General features: G+C 39.3%; 1 protein-coding gene across 3 annotated transcripts in view; it reads right to left on the minus strand.

Annotated features, from left to right (window-relative positions):
* LOC128738976 (GPI inositol-deacylase) overlaps nt 1-21,413 on the minus strand; it is a 666,126-nt gene that overhangs the window by 211,076 nt on the left and 433,637 nt on the right. For all 3 annotated transcript variants that reach the window (XR_008412136.1, XM_053834512.1, XM_053834504.1), the window contains exons 10-11: nt 17,704-17,826; nt 9,538-9,731 (exon numbers count right to left, since the gene is read on the minus strand). Coding sequence is in view for 2 of the 3 variants with exons in the window: in XM_053834512.1 (XP_053690487.1) it covers nt 9,538-9,731; nt 17,704-17,826 (317 nt within the window). In the remaining variant the exon portion in view is untranslated. The remainder of the gene's footprint in view (nt 1-9,537; nt 9,732-17,703; nt 17,827-21,413) is intronic.

Consider the following 21,413-nt stretch of genomic DNA (forward strand, 5'->3'; position numbering starts at 1 on the left):
GATATATCAGCGACAGCAACAAAGAAACGAGTCCTTCCACGATTTTTATTTCGAAATCGAAAAGCTATTTCGTACGATGAATGTTCAAATACCTGATTACGAAAAGCTCCAGATTCTACTACAGAACATTCGCTCGGATTATAAACGTGCTCTCGCGTTTACTCCGATAGTTGATTTAGTCTCACTTGTGTCTGCGGGACAAAAGTTAGACTCGATCAATTTTTCCTCCTACAACCGAGTTTTCGGAAACGATAGGACCGTCCAGGTAGTTGACGATACGAGTTCGAAATCCAAAAAGAAAGCTAAGAACCAGCTACAGTCTCAGCAGAGTAGCGCGCAAGTTGCCGCTACTTCCGTTAGTAGGAACCTTCCGTCTACTGGCAATACACAAAATCGCTTTTCCCAGCCGTCTAAAAATAATCAGCGTAACGCGAACTCGCAGGAACAGCCGAATGTTTCCAGCTCTTCCTCCCTACCGGAACCTGTAGCAGGACCTTCAGGGAATCAAAACCGTTCTAAATTTAATATCGACGACTTAATTAACGCACACGTACCTCCCGCAAGCAATACATGCTTCAATTGCGGTCGAGCCGGACATCATATGGCGATGTGCCGGCAGCCCCGCGGACTCTTCTGTAGCCGGTGTGGCCTACGCGGCTTCCCGACAAATTACTGTCCGTATTGTTTAAAAAACGGTCTTCACGCGGCCCAAAATCGCGGTTCGCAGAACACAGACGCGTAAATAATCCCGACACCGTTGACGCGAAAAGTCCTCCTATGTTCTGGACTAGCGCGAAAAATGATCAGTACCAAAATACGTCCTCAGAAATATTGCATATTTCGTATCCAATAGCCAACGACAACCGTCCGTATGTTACCGTTAAAATTTACGGGCATTTGTTGCGCGCACTTCTAGATAGTGGTAGTAATTACACCCTTCTAAGTGAAACAGTTTACTTTAAGCTCTGTAAAAGGAAACTGCAACCGCCTTTGAAAGATATAGTCTTACGATCCGCAAGCGGAAATGAGCTCAATGTGCTTGGCCAAGCTCAACTTCCGTTCTATTTTCGGGATACTGTTAAAGTGATTGCTACGTTAGTTGTCAAAAACCTGTCTATAAACTGTATTTGTGGGATGGATTTTTGGGAGAAATTCCATATCCAGCCCAAAATGCATGAGGACAGGGAAGACTTCGTAGCAACATTAGCTGAGACAGTACCACTTAATTCTGAATCAATTCTAAGCGAAGCAGAGAGCGCTGCTATTGAGGAGGTGAAGAAACAATTTCTGCCTGCCCGAGAAGGAGATTTAACCCTGACAAACGGTGTAGAGCATAAGATAGTTATAGCTGAAGAGTGGAAAAGCAAGCCACCTGTCCGACAATTTCCCTATGTGATGTCTCCCAAGACGCAAGAAAAGGTTGCCATTGAGCTCAACCGTCTATTAGATCTCGGGATCATCGAGCGAAGTTCGTCCGATTGGTCGCTGAATTGTGTGCCAGTAATAAAGCCAAATAAAGTCAGGTTGTGCTTAGATGCGCGTAAGATTAACGAAAGAACGGTCAGAGATGCGTATCCTTTGCCTCACCCTGGTCGAATTCTAGGGCAGCTTCCGAAGGCAAAGTATTTGTCTACTATAGACCTCTCTGAAGCCTTCTTGCAGGTCCCCTTAGAAAAAGAGTCGCGAAAGTTCACCGCATTCAGTGTGCAAGGTAAAGGGTTATTCCAATATACCCGGATGCCCTTTGGACTGATTAACAGTCCCGCTACTCTAGCCAGACTCATGGACAAGGTGCTTGGTCATGGGGTGCTAGAACCGTTCGTTTTTGTGTACCTGGACGATATCGTCGTGGTCACAGAAACATTCGAACAACACCTGCAACTGCTAGGAGAAATCGCGCGTCGATTGAAGGAGGCCAATCTTAGCATAAACCTGGCTAAATCGAAATTTGGGGTGTCGGAGATCCAGTTCCTAGGATATCTTCTGAGTACTAATGGTTTACAAGTAAATCCCGACAAGATTCGTCCCATTGTGGAGTACGAACGTCCAACCACTGTTACCAAACTCAGAAGATTCCTAGGAATGGCGAACTACTACCGACGGTTCAGTCCAAATTTCAGCGGTGAAACCGCAGCTCTGACCGACCTCTTGCACAGCAAAACCAAATCCATTCAATGGAACGAGGCGGCCGAAGAAGCATTTGGCAATATTAAAGAGCGACTGATCTCGTCACCCGTTTTGGGAAGTCCAGACTTCAGTCGGGAATTCACCATCCAGACGGATGCTAGTGACGTGGCGGTCGCGGGAGTGTTGACTCAGGAACAGGCAGGAGAAGAACGTGTCATATCGTATTATTCGCACAAGCTAACGACACCTCAGAAAAACTATCACGCTGCGGAAAAGGAAGCACTGGCTGCCATCCTTTCCATTGATGCCTTCCGAGGATATGTTGAAGGGTACCATTTCACCCTGATAACGGACTTTTCAGCATTAACTCATATCCTGAGCACTAAATGGAAAGTGGGATCCAGGTGCAGTAGGTGGGCGTTAGATCTGCAACAGTACGATATGACCGTTCGACACCGCAAAGGAAAAGAAAATGTTGTTCCTGACGCTCTTTCCCGCAGTATCGCGACGATTTCTGACTCTCCGTGGTACTCCGAAATGTTGGAAAAAGTTAGTAATCGACCAGATGATTTTGTAGACTTTAAGGTCCAGAGGGGAAAATTGTTCAAGTTTGTATCCGTGCCCGACGATATTGGAGATTCACGTTTCGAGTGGAAGCAAATACCTCCGCCAGCTGCAAAAGAAAAGGTGTTGAATCAGTGCCATGACGAAATCTTCCACCCCGGTTATGATAAAACCCTGGCGCGAATTTGGCAGCGATACTACTGGCCGAAAATGGCAACCGAAATTCGCAACTATGTGAAAAGATGCGGAACGTGCAAGGAAGTAAAAGCTACTTCTGTTCCAGTGGTACCTGAAATGGGAAAAATGAAAATTGCCAATCGTCCCTGGCAGATAATTTCGGTAGATTTCGTTGGTCCGCTTCCTCGTAGTCGACGTGGTAATCAACACATACTTGTTGTGTGCGATTACTTTTCAAAGTGGGTGATGATCCATCCCACGAAAAACGTAAACAGCTCCCCAATGTGTGCGATTTTAAAGGACCAATGGTTCCTGCGAAACTCAGTGCCGGAAATCATCATCTCCGATAACGGCAGCAGTTTCATTTCAAAAGACTTTAAAGGCTTGCTAGAGCACTTTAAAATCACCCACTGGCTTAACACACGGTATCACTCTCAGGCCAATCCTGTAGAGCGAGTAAACCGTACAATCAATGCCGCTATTCGCACGTACGTCAAAGAAGACCAGCGTCTTTGGACACACGAGTCCCAGAAATCGAAATGGTCCTCAATACCAGTGTCCACTCCTCGACTGGGTTTACGCCATACTTCATAACTCACGGGCACGAGTTCTCCGAAGCCGGAGTCGATCACCAGCTCGAACGCAGTGACGCAAAGCTCACTCCTGAACAGCTGCAAGATCGGCGCAAATTAATGTTCGACCGTATTTTCGACACTGTCCGTAAAAATCTGGAAAAGGCACACGTTTCTTCACAGCACCGATATAATCTGCGTAATCGCCGCTTCGCGAAATCTTTTTCCGAAGGGCAATTGATTTATCGCAGAAACATGAAGCCCTCCAGTGCAGCAAATCACTACCAGGGCTGGTAACGGTCAGTTTTGTCACTGACGCTAAACGAAAACCAAAAACAAAAAGTCACCCTGCAAAATAGTCAGTTCCAAGCGTTTTTTGTCAGTGACAAAAAATCACTGACTATAATCTGTTAGAATAAAATCAGGACGCATCCAGAGTAGGTGACGGTCAGTTTAGTAAGCGACGTTTGACTATAACCAAAAATAAATAGTCTCGCAGCAAAAATAATCGTTTCCATCCGTCTTTGTCAGTGACAAAATAAAGCCCGATTATTTATTTGGAAGATGTAAAAAGGTTCCTAATTTGATGTTTTGGAACCGGGGGTACTATTAGATGGATGGATGGATGGATTGTTTAATGCCATTTTACCATTTGTTCGAAATTGGAAGTTTGACGCCGTTTTGATATGCAAGATGACGGTTTACAATTTAAAATATTTTGGTAATTTTGCATGAAATCCTATACAGTAATGATATTTTTGGAATGGAAAAATTGTCAGAGTTAAAAAATCAACATTAGACGCCATTTTGAAATCCAAGATGGCGGACTATTGATTAGCATTTTGCATGAAAACCCTTGCAATACATACTTATTTGGAATGCCGTTGACGACTAGAAGTCGAAAATCGATGTTTGACGCCATTTTGAAATCCAAGATGGTGGACTATTGATTAGCATTTTGCATGAAAACCCTTGCAATATATGCTTTTTTGGAATGCGGTTGACGGCTAGAAGTCGAAAATCGATGTTTGACGCCGTTTTGAAATCCAAGATGGCGGACTATTTATTAGCATTTTGCATGGAAACTCTTGCAATATATGCTTTTTTAGAATGGGAGTGACGGCTAGAAGTCGAAAATCAATATTTGACGCCATTTTGAAATCCAAGATGGCGGACTATTGATTAGCATTTTGTATGAAAACCCTTGCAATATATGCTTTTTTAGAATGGGAGTGACGGCTAGAAGTCGAAAATCAATGTTTGACGCCATTTTGAAATCCAAGATGGCGGACTATTGATTAGCATTTTGCATGAATAGCTTGGCAATATTTACTTTTTTAGAATCCGCGTCACGGGTAGAAGTCGAAAATCGATGTTTGACGCCATTTTGAAATTTAAGATGGCGGACTATTATTTAGCATTTTGCATGAAACCCTTGCAATGTATACCTTGTTGAAAAACGAGTGACGGCTAGAAGTCGAAAAACTATGTTTGACTCAACTTGAATGCTCGATTGGAATTTTCGATTGGACTGCTCGACTCGACTACTCGACTGGACTGTGTGACTCGACTGCTCGACTCGAACTGCTCGACTTGACTACTCGAGTTGACTGCTCGAGTCGAGTGTTCGACTGGACTGCTCGACTAAACTGCTCGACTTCATTACTGGACTTTACTGCTTATCTGGACTGCTCGAGCTCAGCAGTTTAAATTCTGCTTACCTCGAACAATATCAAGTTTTTGTCTTGAAAATATGTATCTATACATATACAGTCGAATTTAGAATTTGGCAACAAATGCGTGTCACCCATGTTGCCAAAATCGAATATAGGGCAACAACGTCAACAAAAATATTGTTCGAAATGTACCATACCCACACATTTTTTGACGTAGGTAGCTGTGATAAGGGTCGTTCCAAAAAATCTATTTCTTAAAGTCGTCAGGTTTCGAACGTTTATAACTTGGTGATTTCCTAACTAAATCGAATAGTCAAGCCGAGTAGTTAAATAGAGCAGTTTAGTCTAGCAGTCGTGTCGAGTAGTTGAATCGAACAGTCCAGTCGAGTCGAATAATCGAGTCGAGCAGCCCAGTCGAACAGTCGAGTAGAGTCAAACATCGATTTTCCACTTCTAGCTATCACTCGGATTCTAAAAATGTATATACAGTTTGATTTAGAATTTGGCATGATTCGATTTTGGCAACAAAAGTATCCGTTGTTGGCAATACAAAATATTTTACTTCCAAAAATACCCAGGTAACCAATGAGCATTAAAATAAGCAGTAGATCAGTCGTTTATTAGCATCCCTGGCGTTTTATACTGCAGGTTGTTGTTTTTCAGCTTTTTGACTGCATAACTGTTGTAAATTGGCATGCACAATTCTATTTAAATTCTTCTTGTTGGTAACTAGCTGCAAAAAAGCATTGTCAGCACTATAAGAGGGCTAGCAGTAAAGTAGCCGCATATTTTGCCAAAATAGCATTTAAGCAGCATTTAAAGCAACTTAAATGCTTATCGGCTTGCTTTTAAATTGCATTGGAAATGCCTATTGGTTACCTGGGTATGCTTAAATATCAGTCAATTTTCGCAAACATACTTTAAATGACGAAAAAGCTTTCGTATAAAGTTCGAAAACAGACACTGAGGAAGCCTGCAGGTCGTATGCGAAATACGTATCTGTCGTGAATAAAATATACATACTAGAATTAAATTGGATATGTTTTCTTCTTTTTTAATTTTAGAAAAAGTATTGCCCAAAGTGTGTTCATGAACAAAAGTTTGCGGTTATAGAATGTTTCGAACAATGATATTTTTATTGCCGTAAGATTACGTCTTACCGCAGGTCGCCAAAAACTTACTTGCACCGCATGGATAAAAAGTTGCAATCGTTGATTAATAACATATAGTCAATTTCTAACTTTTTTCTTTTTCATTTTCATTTTTCAAAATGCTAAACAATAGTTCGTCATCTTTCGACACATCGATTTTTGATTTCTAGCCGTCAACCATATTCCAAAAAACTGTATATTGCAAGGGTTTTCATGCAAAATGCTAATCAATAGTCCGCCATCTTGGATTTCAAAACGACGTCAAACATCGGTTTTCGACTTGTAGCCGTCAACCGCATTCCAAAAAAGCATATATTGCAAGGGGTTTCATGCAAAATGCTAATCAATAGTCCGCCATCTTGGATTTCAAAATGGCGTCAAACATCGATTTTCGACTTCTAGTCGTCAACGGCATTCCAAAAAAGTATATATTGCAAGGGTTTTCATGCAAAATGCTAATCAATAGTCCGCCATCTTGGATTTCAAAATGGCGTCAAACATCGATTTTCGACTTGTAGCCGTCAACCGCATTCCAAAAAAGCATATATTGCAAGGGTTTTCATGCAAAATGCTAATCAATAGTCCGCCATCTTGGATTTCAAAATGGCGTCAAATATCGATTTTCGACTTCTAGTCGTCAACGGCATTCCAAAAAAGTATATATTGCAAGGGTTTTCATACAAAATGCTAATCAATAGTCCGCCATCTTGGATTTCAAAATGGCGTCAAACATCGATTTTCGACTTCTAGCCGTCAACGGCATTCCAAAAAAGTATAGATTGCAAGGGTTTTCATGCAAAATGCTAATCAATAGTCCGCCATCTTGGATTTCAAAATGACGTCAAACATCGGGTTTCGACTTGTAGCCGTCAACCGCATTCCAAAAAAGCATATATTGCAAGGGGTTTCATGCAAAATGCTAATCAATAGTCCGCCATCTTGGATTTCAAAATGGCGTCAAACATCGATTTTCGACTTCTAGTCGTCAACGGCATTCCAAAAAAGTATATATTGCAGGGTTTTCATGCAAAATGCTAATCAATAGTCCGCCATCTTGGATTTCAAAATGGCGTCAAATATCGATTTTCGACTCCTAGCCGTCAACCGCATTCCAAAAAAGTATATATTGCAACGGTTTTCATGCAAAATGCTAATCAATAGTCCGCCATCTTGGATTTCAAAATGGCGTCAAACATCGATTTTCGACTTCTAGTCGTCAACGGCATTCCAAAAAAGTATATATTGCAAGGGTTTTCATGCAAAATGCTAATCAATAGTCCGCCATCTTGGATTTCAAAATGGCGTCAAACATCGATTTTCGACTTGTAGCCGTCAACCGCATTCCAAAAAAGCATATATTGCAAGGGTTTTCATGCAAAATGCTAATCAATAGTCCGCCATCTTGGATTTCAAAATGGCGTCAAACATCGATTTTCGACTTCTAGTCGTCAACGGCATTCCAAAAAAGTATATATTGCAAGGGGTTTCATGCAAAATGCTAATCAATAGTCCGCCATCTTGGATTTCAAAATGGCGTCAAACATCGATTTTCGACTTCTAGTCGTCAACGGCATTCCAAAAAAGTATATACTGCAGGGTTTTCATGCAAAATGCTAATCAATAGTCCGCCATCTTGGATTTCAAAATGGCGTCAAACATCGATTTTCGACTTCTAGTCGTCAACGGCATTCCAAAAAAGTATATATTGCAAGGGTTTTCATACAAAATGCTAATCAATAGTCCGCCATCTTGGATTTCAAAATGACGTCAAACATCGGTTTTCGACTTGTAGCCGTCAACCGCATTCCAAAAAAGCATATATTGCAAGGGGTTTCATGCAAAATGCTAATCAATAGTCCGCCATCTTGGATTTCAAAATGGCGTCAAACATCGATTTTCGACTTCTAGTCGTCAACGGCATTCCAAAAAAGTATATATTGCAGGGTTTTCATGCAAAATGCTAATCAATAGTCCGCCATCTTGGATTTCAAAATGGCGTCAAATATCGATTTTCGACTCCTAGCCGTCAACCGCATTCCAAAAAAGTATATATTGCAACGGTTTTCATGCAAAATGCTAATCAATAGTCCGCCATCTTGGATTTCAAAATGGCGTCAAACATCGATTTTCGACTTCTAGTCGTCACCCGCATTCTAAAAAAGTATATATTGCAAGGGTTATCACCCCATACTAAAAATATACAGATTTACTAAATTTAATCGCAGGCAAAAAATTGTCCGACTATAAATTATTTTTCTTAGTCTTTAACCATATTACGCGCGACGTTGACTAAATTATGCAGGTTTTGATCATTGACGGCCGACTAACCGACTTATCAAGAGAAAGTACGGTCAAAATATTTTTCGTCACTGCTTTGATAGAAGGTGACTATTTTTCTCCAGAAATAGTCAGTCGGTTGTTTGTCGTTGATGGAGACGGCAGTACTTTGGTTTTCGTCGCTGACTATGGTGTTTTGACGGTGATGCTAGACAGCCCTGCTTCTGACTCCGAAGTTGAGCGCTAACTGTGCAATTATGTCAACTTTGGTTGAAATCGCTGACGATCGAATCCAAACCTTGTGTACGTTTGAGATGGAATGACCCATATTTAGATGCATGACAATAATTAGGAGAAAAGCTTTCCGTTTCGAATATAGAGTCCATATAGTTTGAATTGCCTAAAAATGCAGTCAAAAAGTAGTCGGACAGTTAACCATTATTTGAAATAAATACAATACAATTGTTCTAGTGTGATCAATACACCAGCATTTAATACAGATTTTATACAACTAAATATGCTTTAGTTGAATATTGTTAAAAAAAATACTACCATTCTTTGCAAAAATACTGAGCAATATTATTATAAGAAAAATTATTGTGATGCTGTCCGAATACTGTTTTGGCGGACTGTAGCTCTTATCAAAAGAATCATCAGCATCGGGACCCGGGTTCGAATCCCAACCCCGCAGAAGTCACGAATGACCCAAGCTGTTCAAGTGGCTATAATCAAAACAACAAAAAATCAGCATCGGGAAGGCACTAACACTAAACACTATACTCCTGTATAAATAAATACTGTATTTGAATACTACAAATTTGTAGAAAAACTGAGCGATATGTAAACAAACTATCATCAACCGCAACGATTAAACAATTAAGTATACCAAAAACGACAATGTTAAATGGATGATTATTTCTCGTTTTTCTATTATTTTTACAGTTTTTACTAATATAAATATAAAATTTTAGTAATATAAAAAATACTACATACCTGAAATTAAAAACAACGGTGTGCTTTTTACTATCGCTAAATTGAAACTTCCACATTTGAAATTCTTATTGTCAGGAATCAAAGACATTTGATGTTTGAAAGACAAAAGCAGAACAGCAACACAATGAGCTGGTACCCACGATCCAAATTGTTGTACAATTCTTGCTATCATCACACTAATAGATTGCTCGTAACTACAACAAAAAAAAAAGGATTATTGTTAGAATGATCACCGTTGATTGCACTAATTCTTCTTCTAATATATAAAAGTTAACGTATGTTTGTGTATTTGCGCCACCATAATTTCTGGTCGCTTAGACGTTACCGTATGTTCTTCAAACTTGGCGACATGCTTCTTGACATAAGATAATTAAATAGTGGGGTTGACAAAAGAGGGAAGAGAAGGAGGGTGGGTTTCAAAAAAAGATTTGAGAGGGGAGTCCCTAACGAACGTGGGAGGTTCAAATAAGGAAAAATGTTTTATCGAATGATTGAAATTTTGGCCGTTCAGTCATTAAATTATAGTAGACGTTATATTTGCCTTTTTACGCCAATGTTTCGATCCGGATTTGGATCTTCATTAGGGCTTCTACGAACAGTTTATTAGCTGTTGTTGTCTGAGTTATAATTTGTTTGTTACTTACAAAGTGTTGATCGTCTTTGTCTAAATTCTTTTACTCTACAGTGTTGTCTGGTTTTGGATGTTTTTTCCATGTGTGGACTCATCACTGCGACCAGTATAGTTGATCTATTGTGATATCGCCCGGGTGTTTGCTGTATGACCTGCACTACATTTCTTTTTGCTATAATCGCTATTGAATGAGCGATATGCTTATTAAATTTTACGCGTGCTTGTGTGTATTGGGATTTACCCTTCCTTCAAAGCTTGACCTACTTTACCCACTTATTCCTCGCTGCCAGTACTATCCCACCGTCCCTGGCGAGGACTCATTTGTACCCCTTACCAGTACACTTAAATATCGGAGGGACATTTGCACTGTCAAGAGGCTTCAGAGGGTAAATATAGAATTCAGCATGAAGGAAGGGTAAATGCACTATGAGATATCAGGCGGACAAAAATCAGAAAACTGACTTTCACTAATCCGCTTAATGAAATTTTCTATTGATAGCAAATACTTCAATTAAGAAAAACCCAAAATAGGAAGTCTGTAGTCGATGTTGTTTCTGAGATAGAGGCTGTCAAAGTTGAAAAACGATATGACATATACGCTTTTTGCCATTCAAACACGTTTACTTTCAAATCAATTTTTAAACACTATTTCCAAAATTAAATCTTATGTATTATATATCATTAGAAAGGTAATGAAATGAGCTTTCCGGAAAATAGATTGTTTAGACGACTAGAGGAGAAATTATAATAATTAAAAGCATGAGAAGCAGGAAAATATAAAAAAATAAGAGAATTTTCTGCTTTCTTAGTCGAGAACTTTTTTTCTCCAGATATCTCCAGGTTAATTCCTCCTTCTGGGTTAAGTCTCAGGTATATACTATCAACTTATGAAAGAATTACGTGCCACCATGCGCCACTCTGCGAAATATAGATTAAATATATTTCCAGCGAATAACACACACACACACACACACACACACACACACACACACACACACACACACACACACACACACACACACACACACACACACACACACACACACACACACACACACACACACACACACACACACACACACACACACACACACACACACACACACACACACACACACACACACACACACACACACACACACACACACACACACACACACACACACACACACACACACACACACACACACACACACACACACACACACACACACACACACACACACACACACACACACACACACACACACACACACACACACACACACACACACACACACACACACACACACACACACACACACACACACACACACACACACACACACACACACACACACACACACACACACACACACACACACACACACACACACACACACACACACACACACACACACACACACACACACACACACACACACACACACACACACACACACAAGCGCTAACACGGCTAACGGAAAATTTTAAATTGCAATCCATATTGAGTAGGCTGAATTTTTAGACCTATGGCCTATTTCAAGATATGTTCTAGATCTGCTGAACTTATGGACCAATATCGGTAAATCTTACAAAGCTTATATGGGACGAATGAATAACTTAACTGGCCTGATAAACTCCATTAAGTTAAAATATTGTTAAGAATAGGGGAAAATCAGCAATACTTTCCGATGACAATTAAGGAAGGGGTGGACACCATGAGATTTGCCGGAAAATTTTACATAAGGTCAGTTATATTTGATCAATTGCCAGGCAGTTTCTGAATTTCGTTCGTTTTAGGCTAGGTTTTCCCGTAGTGCTAATAAAGCCATTTTCAAAATTACTTCGAAGTTTCGAATAATTTCAGAAGTGAAATACCATAATAATTTTATCAGTGAAATGCATTATATTGCACAAATAAATAGCACAATTAAATAATAGAACTATAAAAATTGGTGCGAAATTATTACTTTTATTTAAATACATATAAAAGTATCCAGAACCTCAAAATTTATTATGTTGATTCTATGTTGAAAATGCATCTTTTTCATTAAAATACATTATTTAGTCATACAAATGTCTGACAGCTTCAGGTAAACGTATTTAAACATACTTTTACTAATAATTCAGATAGAATAACGCATGCCCCGGATATTCAAAACACCATATCTCCCGAACTACCAATATTGTCTTTTCTAGTTAAGTGATTCTTATGTAGAATTTGTCTGGGGAATATTTTGAGCATATTTAATTGAAAATAAAATTGGGGGGGTTTTGAGATATTCGCATTTTTGGTTTTAAATTGCAAAAAAATGTATGATCTTGACAAATTAGATAAAAACTGATAACATCACTCGATTGCGCGGTCAAAAACCCATAGAAAAAGTATATTGGCATGTCTTCACATCAAACTGTTGCAGAGATATTTAAGCCCGAAAAATGACTTTTTTTGAAAATCTGTAAAAAAGTAAGCAGCGCCATTGCTAGGGAAATTGATCAATCGTCGTATAACTTCGGGAAATTGGTTGTGGGGTCGGAATGAACAATTGTGCCAACTTTGGTTGAAATCGCTGATGGTCGAATCCAAACGTTTGAGATGGAATGACCCATATTAGTTTTTCACATATGGCAAAGGTAAACAGTTAAACCCTTTTCAAAATATGTTCGTGAAATGTTTGCAAATGTACTCTAACAACATATTTTAATCATATCAACTAGAAAAACGTCAAAAATCCTAGGAAAAATTCGAAAATATTTTTGTCCGCCTGCTTGTATGGAAATCCCCCATAGTGAAATGGAAGGCCTGAGTATGAACCCATGCTAAAGTCACTTGATTCTACTAAGATTCGAACCCACGACCACTCGCTTGTCAAAGCAGACTCGATAACCCTGCGGCTACGGAGACCCCCCCCCCGGTTTTGGATTTTGGTACACTTTGTTTTACTACATAATGTTTAAGCTAATCAGAATTTAGTAACGATTTCTAATTGTGTATACAGTATTGTTTAGACTTACTGGTAACTGTCATTTGTTTTCGTTATATTTATTATTATTTTAACCTGTCGTGAACTGTTCTGCCTATATTGGGCACGATACTTTTACTATTGGCTTGATTTTAATTGTGCTATTTTTCATTGGTTTGGTTTTCCTATGTTTTGGAATAAAAATTAAATCTAAATATTTGAAAATATAGTTGTAAATGTAAAATTTGTGATGCCTGTTCAAGCACCAGTTTTCGACCCCCCAGAATCCAGTTTTCGCTACCCTTAGAAGCATCGTTTGTGGCATGTTTTAGTTTAGAAATTCATTTATATTTATGTATTTTTCAAAAACTTGAATCAATTTTCAGTTAAATGAAGAAAAGAAAATGGAAATCCATTGAGAAATAACCGAGATATGGAAATTTACTTGAAATCAGTATCAGTAGCGTCTATCTCTAATTTGGCACATGACCGAAATCGTATCAATATGGGTGTCAAACTTCAAGATTTTATAATTTATTGACACTGAAAGCTTTTCCAGGTTCACGACTTTCTATGGCAACTTTCTAGCAGATTCAGAGTTCAGAGTAGGAAGTGCTCATTTTAGGATATATTCGAAATCATATCAATATGAGTGTCAAATTCTATGGTTTTGATATCCGTAAAACCTTAAAGTTCACGACCTACATGATGCTATAGTTTCAGTCATTCCAAAATGGCCATAGACAGTATTGGCAATGTTTTAGGAACTAATTCACGAAAATGGTTACTTTTCAATAGTTGACTGCGACTGATCATCTGTTCCAGTTCAAAAAATATAAATTCAAATTAATTTTCATACCTAAAAACGTAAATCAGTTTTTTTAAATAATTTCCGATATCTTTTAAATATTTAGGAAGAACCAGAGAATATACCTCGGCGAATGCAACCGGCTGACCAATTGAATTTTTTCTAGACTCTGTACATTTATTTCTAACTTATGAACTTGCTTGCTCAATTTATACGTAACTCGACAAAAATAGCATTATTGTATCTCTATCTTTAAGTCATAAATAAGGAGATCCAGCGGCGTATTCAAGCAGGATATCGCGCCTACTTTGCCTTTCGCAAAACGCTGCAAGGGGCATAAGCTGCCCTACGTACCTGACAATGTTCAAACCCCTATTAGACCGGTAGACTATGCTCACGGAAGACTTACGCTCCTTTGCGGACGACATTTGGCGGAGTACAAGTTGAACGTGAAGAATAGCGGAGGTACATGAATCAAGGGCAACAGACACTGCCTGGGGAAATTACCAACGTATATTCGGCAAAAAGCCCATGGGTAAATGAAACTTTCCATTTTTAATGTATAAAGTCTATTGGCTAACAATTATTTCACATTCATATAGTTTCTTGATAGTAAATTTTTTCAGTTTTAAAAGAATTGACAGGTTCACTGAACTGCCTATGCCACTGCCTGAACGGACGATTTTCATGTTTGTGAATATGATGGTACGCTACGAATATAATAAATTGCAGAATTTCAAAAAATAGTGTTGCATTCAAATTTACTTGATGCAGTAATTACAAGCAAGATTCTATAGAACAGATTCTACTGATGAAATCGCCACATTTTATGAACATGGTAGAAAATGGGAAATAATAAATGGACGTTGCTTTTGAATCGCAGCCGCAAAAATCTATTAGGCTTTCCGCAGATGACAGTAGCGCTGCTTTTACAAACGTAAATAAAAAATGTTTTCTGATCCATTTAATTCTAGTTATCTTACATGTGCTGGTAAAATCTGAGTTGTCATATCAATAATAAATTGCGTACATTTAAAATACAATATATCTAATCTTTGTAATCAAGAGCACAGGCTCTTGAGAAAACTTGACTTGCAATTATTCAATTAAATTAGGCAAAGCAAATTATTAGAGTGCAGGACAATTTCGGTGTTACTGTTAGGATCATATTGTCCCTTACAGTCTCGCCCATTCAAGATTACAGTCTCGCCCATTCAAGATTCAAACAAATAACGACTGGTTTGTTAAATCAGTGTGGTACCTCCAGGTCTACTCGTATTTTCAAATGAATGCTTATATTATTTTTTTAATTTTTTAATATTCATATTAACATTATTTTTCTTATCGTCCAGATTGTCTAAGTCACATAGCGTTTTTACGAGATAGGTAGACATGACGACGGACTGGGCACTATGGGCCAGAAATTAAAATTTCGGGACAAAAATATTTGCGGTTAAACAGCATGTCTCAGCTCAATGTGGTCTTCGGCAACTTTTTGAATGAAAAATTGATGCATATTTTGAAGGGGTCGTATAATATTTAAGCGTTACTTAAACAACAATTTAAGTAATAACTTTTTGAGTAAACTTTCTTTCACCTTTTTGGTTTTAAAATATTAAAGATAAACCAATTTCAAGTAATTTTTCTGAAGATATGAAACTTCTACCTTTTACCCATTTTCAGCAATAGACCTTTGTTTATAAACGACCCCTCAAATCACATTTCTTCTTGTAACATGTTTATTTCAACAGACAGCTCAATGTGATGTTCTAGAAAATATTTTGCACATAAAAGAGGAATATTTTTGCTGAAGACTATTTTGCTTTATATGCATTAATTAATAAGATATAACTGATTTTAGGTTAAAAACCGTCTGATGAAAAATCCGAATATCTTAGCCATCTGCAAGTATCTGCAATTAGTTTGCATACCAATTTGTAGAGAATTATTAAAGCTATCTGCCCAAATGTGTATTTCAGAGAATACCTGGGAATATCATGGATGGGAATACCTGGGAATAATGCGGATTTTTTTTCATGCATTTTATAACTTAATAAATATGCGCCCTAGCGTCAAACAGTCTTCACAGAAAATATGTATTTCAACATACTCAATAACTTTGTAAAACATTTGAAAGAAATAAAACAGTCATGTGCAAAGTTATTGAGTGTAACTGATTTTTAAGTGCTCTTTTTTAACACATAATTATATTTCGTAACCGTTAAGAGATAGATAGTTACTTTATTCAGCAAAGTTGCTTATTTTAGTATTTTCTGCAACTTTTAGAGAAAATTTTTTTTTAAACTATTTAAGAAAACAAAAGTTTGTATCACCCTAATAGGTGAATTCATGGTCACCCTAATAGTGCAGGAAGATGCGCTATATTTTATTATTTTACTTCTCCGAAGACACCACCCTTGAAAAAATACAAAATTTTCATCAAACTGTTTTTAGCCTAAAATCAGTCATATCTTATTAATTAATGCAGAAAAAGCAAAACAGTCTTCAGCGAAAATATTCCTCTTTTATGTGCAAAATGTTGTCTAGAACATCACATTGAGCTGTCTGTTGAAATAAACATGTTACAAGAAGAAATGTGATTTGAGGGGTCGTTTATAAACAAAGATCTATTGCTGAAAATGGGTAAAAGGTAGAAGTTTAGTATCTTCAGAAAAATTACTTGAAATTAGTTTATATTTAATATTTTGAAACCAAAAAGGTGAAAGAAAGTTTACTCAAAAAGTTATTACTTAAATTGTTGTTTAAGTAACGCTTAAATATTGGACGACCCCTTCAAAATATGCATCAATTTTTTATTCAAAAAGTTGCCGAAGACCACATTGAGCTGAGACGCGCCGTTTAACCGCAAATATATTTGTCCCGAAATTTTAATTTCTGGCCCATAGTGCTGGGGTCAGTCCCAGTGTAGTGGTTAGCGTTCACGCCTCTCACGCCGAGGACCCCGCAGAAGTCACGTCAAATCCCAACCCCGCAGAAGTCACGAATTACCCAAAACTGGTTAAAGTGACTATAATCTAAACAAAAAAAGAAATGACAAATTAATTAATGTATCTAATATCTATCCATCAAATTTATATCTATTAAACACAATTCGGTTTGCTGAAATTAGCTATCTGGGATGTTAAATTTGGAAAATAACCTCTATGAACTAAATCAGCGTAGTTAGAACGAAGTATTCCCAATCAAGTAAACATGGCGAAAACTGGTGCCTGAGCTGCGCTCAGAACGCTCTGTTGAAATTCGCCAATGGCGAAAACTGGATCACCTGCATAAAATGGGAACCACGTTTCGCCAGCTAGAATATTCTAAAAATCCAATAAATAAAGTTTATGTATACACAATAATTTAAGGTTTATGTATACACAATCGCTGGAATTAATAAATAAACGATAGGAAAAATCTTTAAGTTTTCTACTGTAACCACAAAATATATTGTTTTTCCAACAATTATTGTTTCTCATCCATAGCTGTAGAGCAGAAAAAATCACCCCGATCTGAGAACACAAACTGAAAATAATGATAACTTAAGTTGTACAATTATCAAGGTTTTAGAATCGTATTTTATTGGTTAAGTATATAATTTTGTTTAAATCAATGAATATGTTATGGCAATTATCGTACGCCAACTGGTAATAAAACCTGTGATCTACTAGGGTGGCGAAAACTGGTGCCCTATTTCCCCCACGAGATAAGCAAAATTAAAAGTGCCTGAATTAAGTGTGCAGTAATTGGCAAATTACCTTGTTAGCTACCCAACTTACCTTATAGAATAGCGACATTCTGGACTAATATATAAATTGACAAGCACGGGATAATCTCCCGTCCTATGTACCGGTGTATTGACCGGGATGAAGACGTAGAAAATACTACGATTTTTCGCTCTCCTGAAATCATACAAATAAAGAATTTCAATGAATAAGAGAACAGTATTATACAACTTTTGTCTGTATACAGATGTATTAGGGGGTATACAAAAATTTATAGACATTTTATCTTTTTTTGAATTTATATTTCATATAAATTTATATTTATATTTATTTATACACACAATTTAGCAATTAAGTTAAGATGGTTTAGTTATAATGAACATTGCAAATATTAAAATTACATGAACTTTGGCACAATCTCATTGTCACATTGTGCCAAAACCATAAAGTGAAGTTAAATACCTAAAAATAAAAAGTAGCGACACCGACTTGTATGCGAAACTTTTGTTGGTTCTTTTTACCTTTGTTATACAATATAACAAAGGTTTAGAAATTGGTTGAAAAACACGAAATTGATCCAAGGCCTGGAGGGCCGAGTCACATATACCAATAGATATGGTTCGACGAACTGAGCAATGTCTGTGTGTGTGTGTGTGTGTGTGTGTGTGTGTGTGTGTGTGTGTGTGTGTGTGTGTGTGTGTGTGTGTGTGTGTGTGTGTGTGTGTGTGTGTGTGTGTGTGTGTGTGTGTGTGTGTGTGTGTGTGTGTGTGTGTGTGTGTGTGTGTGTGTGTGTGTGTGTGTGTGTGTGTGTGTGTGTGTGTGTGTGTGTGTGTGTGTGTGTGTGTGTGTGTGTGTGTGTGTGTGTGTGTGTGTGTGTGTGTGTGTGTGTGTGTGTGTGTGTGTGTGTGTGTGTGTGTGTGTGTGTGTGTGTGTGTGTGTGTGTGTGTGTGTGTGTGTGTGTGTGTGTGTGTGTGTGTGTGTGTGTGTGTGTGTGTGTGTGTGTGTGTGTGTGTGTGTGTGTGTGTGTGTGTGTGTGTGTGTGTGTGTGTGTGTGTGTTTTTTTTTTTTTTTTTTTTTTTTTTTTTTAACGAGTAGGGAAATCTGCTATCAGACACCTGAAAAGACAGCTCAGGGAGTGGGGTTTGGAGATCCAGACCCACTAAAACCCTACTCGAGTCTCCAGCCTCAATCCCCCCTGGAACCACCTTATCGGTATTACTTCAGGGAGGGGCTATTGTGCTTAACGCACGCTCTTAGATAACTACTGGACTATGGTAGTTAGGCTGTTTATTCGCCGTTGATCGGCTTTCCAACGATTTTGTAGCTCAAGTACGATCTGGGTAGCAGCCGCATTGACCGCACCCCAGACGTCCGAGCTAGAACACATCCTTTGGACTAAGTTATCCGGAGTAGTGTCCTGTCCGCTAACTGCCATCATGTTGCTTCTCGCGCCCTCGAAACGAGGGCATATGAAGAAAGCATGTTCTGCAGTTTCCTCAACGTCCGCGCATTCGGGACACTCGGGGGACTCCGCATGCCCAAATTTGTGCAGATACTGTCTAAAACAACCATGCCCTGACAGAATCTGTGTCAGGTGGAAGTTGACTTCGCCATGACGCCTGTTGACCCATCCGGATAGTTCCGGGATAAGTCTATGTGTCCACCGGCCTTTTGTGGAATCAGACCATGCCCGCTGCCATGTGATCATCGAGGCCGATCTTGTGGTACTCCGTATGCCTCTAGTTCCACGTTGGTTGAAGCACTCTACGTCCTCGCTGATGATGATACCAATAGGCATCATACCCGCTAAGACGCAGATTGCGTCATGTGAAACTGTGCGGTACGCACTCGCCACTCTTAAGCACATGAGACGATAGGTGCTTTCCAGCTTGGCTAGATAGCTTTTGGTACCTAACGCCGATGACCACACCGGCCCGCCATACCTGAGTATGGACTGGACCACGTTGGCTAATAGCCTTCGCTTGCTGCCATATACCGCAGAGCTATTAGACATCATACGAGACAATGCCGAAATAGCTGTGGAAGCCTTCTTGCAGGCATAGTCGACGTGGCTCCCGAACTTGAGCTTGTCGTCGACCATGACTCCAAGGAGTTTTAAGAACCGCGTTGACGAAATAGTGCAGTCCCCGACACTGATATTTGCTTGCTGCACCGACTTGCGGTTGTTAACCACGATAACCTCCGTTTTTTGATGCGCTAGGTCCAGTTTCCTGGATCGCATCCAATCTTCAACAATGCTTATAGAGTGAGCAGCCGTCAACTCAACCTCTCTGATAGATTCACCGTAGACTTCCAAGGTGATATCGTCCGCAAAGCCGACAATCGCCACCCCTACCGGAAACTTTAGCTTCAACACCTCGTCATACATGACGTTCCACAACACCGGGCCCAGTATGGAACCTTGCGGAACCCCTGAGGTGATTGGAACGCATTTCTGACCATCCTCCGTGTTGTAGCATAGCACACGATTCTGGAAATAATTTTCCAGAATTCTGTACAGCGACACCGGCACTTGGACGTTCCGAAGCGAGCTGGCTATGGAGTCCCAGCTAGCGCTATTAAACGCATTTCTCACGTCGAGCGTGACAACTGCGCAATAACGAATACCTGTCCTCTTGGGCTGGATTGCCACCTCGGCTGTCTTAGTGACAGACAAGATGGCATCCACCGTAGATTTGCCAATTCGGAAGCCGAATTGGTTCCTTGACAGACCGTTTGTGCCCTCCGTGTACTGTACGAGTCTGTTAAGGATAACCCTCTCCAGCACCTTGCCGGCAGTATCGAGTAGACAGATCGGCCTATATGACGAGGGGACACCCGGAGGTTTTCCCGGCTTCGGCAATAGGACCAGGTTCTGTCGCTTCCATCTGTCCGGGAAGTGGCCAGCTTCCAGGCATCTATTCATTACTGCCCCGAATAATTCGGGAGCCTCTAAAATAGCCGCTTTAATGGCCATATTCGGGATACCGTCTGGCCCCGGTGCCTTGCTCACCTTTAGGGATTTAGCGATATCAATGAGTTCCTCGTTCGTAACCGTCACTTCCTCCCCGACCTCCAAACCGCCGTCGCCCACGTTACTTTGGATGTTCGGCTGGGAGGCCGACCATCCTACGCTATGGTCTGAGATACTGGAACGTCGGCCGTGGGACGTGTGTGTGTGTGTGTGTGTGTGTGTGTGTGTGTGTGTGTGTGTGTGTGTGTGTGTGTGTGTGTGTGTATGTGTGTGTGTGTGTGTGTGTGTGTGTGTGTGTGTGTGTGTGTGTGTGTGTGTGTGTGTGTGTGTGTGTGTGTGTGTGTGTGTGTGTGTATGTATGTGTGTGTGCGCTTCATTTTCTATCGCCTGTTTCTCGAAGGTGGCTGAACCGATTTGACCGCTATTACTTTTGTTTGAAAGGTATTATTGCCTAGTATATCACTATTCAATTGTTTCGTGGTCTGACTTTTCGTTTAAAAGTTATAAGCAAAAATGTGAAAACTACGTGACACGGTTTTCTCCGAAAGCATGCAACCAATTTTTTATTTATTTATTACTAGTCTTCGATAGTATCGCACAGACAGTTCCTAAATTTAAAAGTCATTATTAATATAAAAATCATAAGAGTCAGACACTACATTGAATTCACGACAACACACATTAATAGGATTGTTCTGGCCAAATAGAGTGCGATGCATTGGAAGCCGAAAGAAATCTGATCGACGGGTAAGCCTAGGTGGTACGTTGATTTGAAGCCGCTTCAAATAAA

The sequence above is a fragment of the Sabethes cyaneus genome, chromosome 1 (assembly GCF_943734655.1).
Source record: "Sabethes cyaneus chromosome 1, idSabCyanKW18_F2, whole genome shotgun sequence".
Lineage (NCBI taxonomy): Eukaryota > Metazoa > Arthropoda > Insecta > Diptera > Culicidae > Sabethes > Sabethes cyaneus.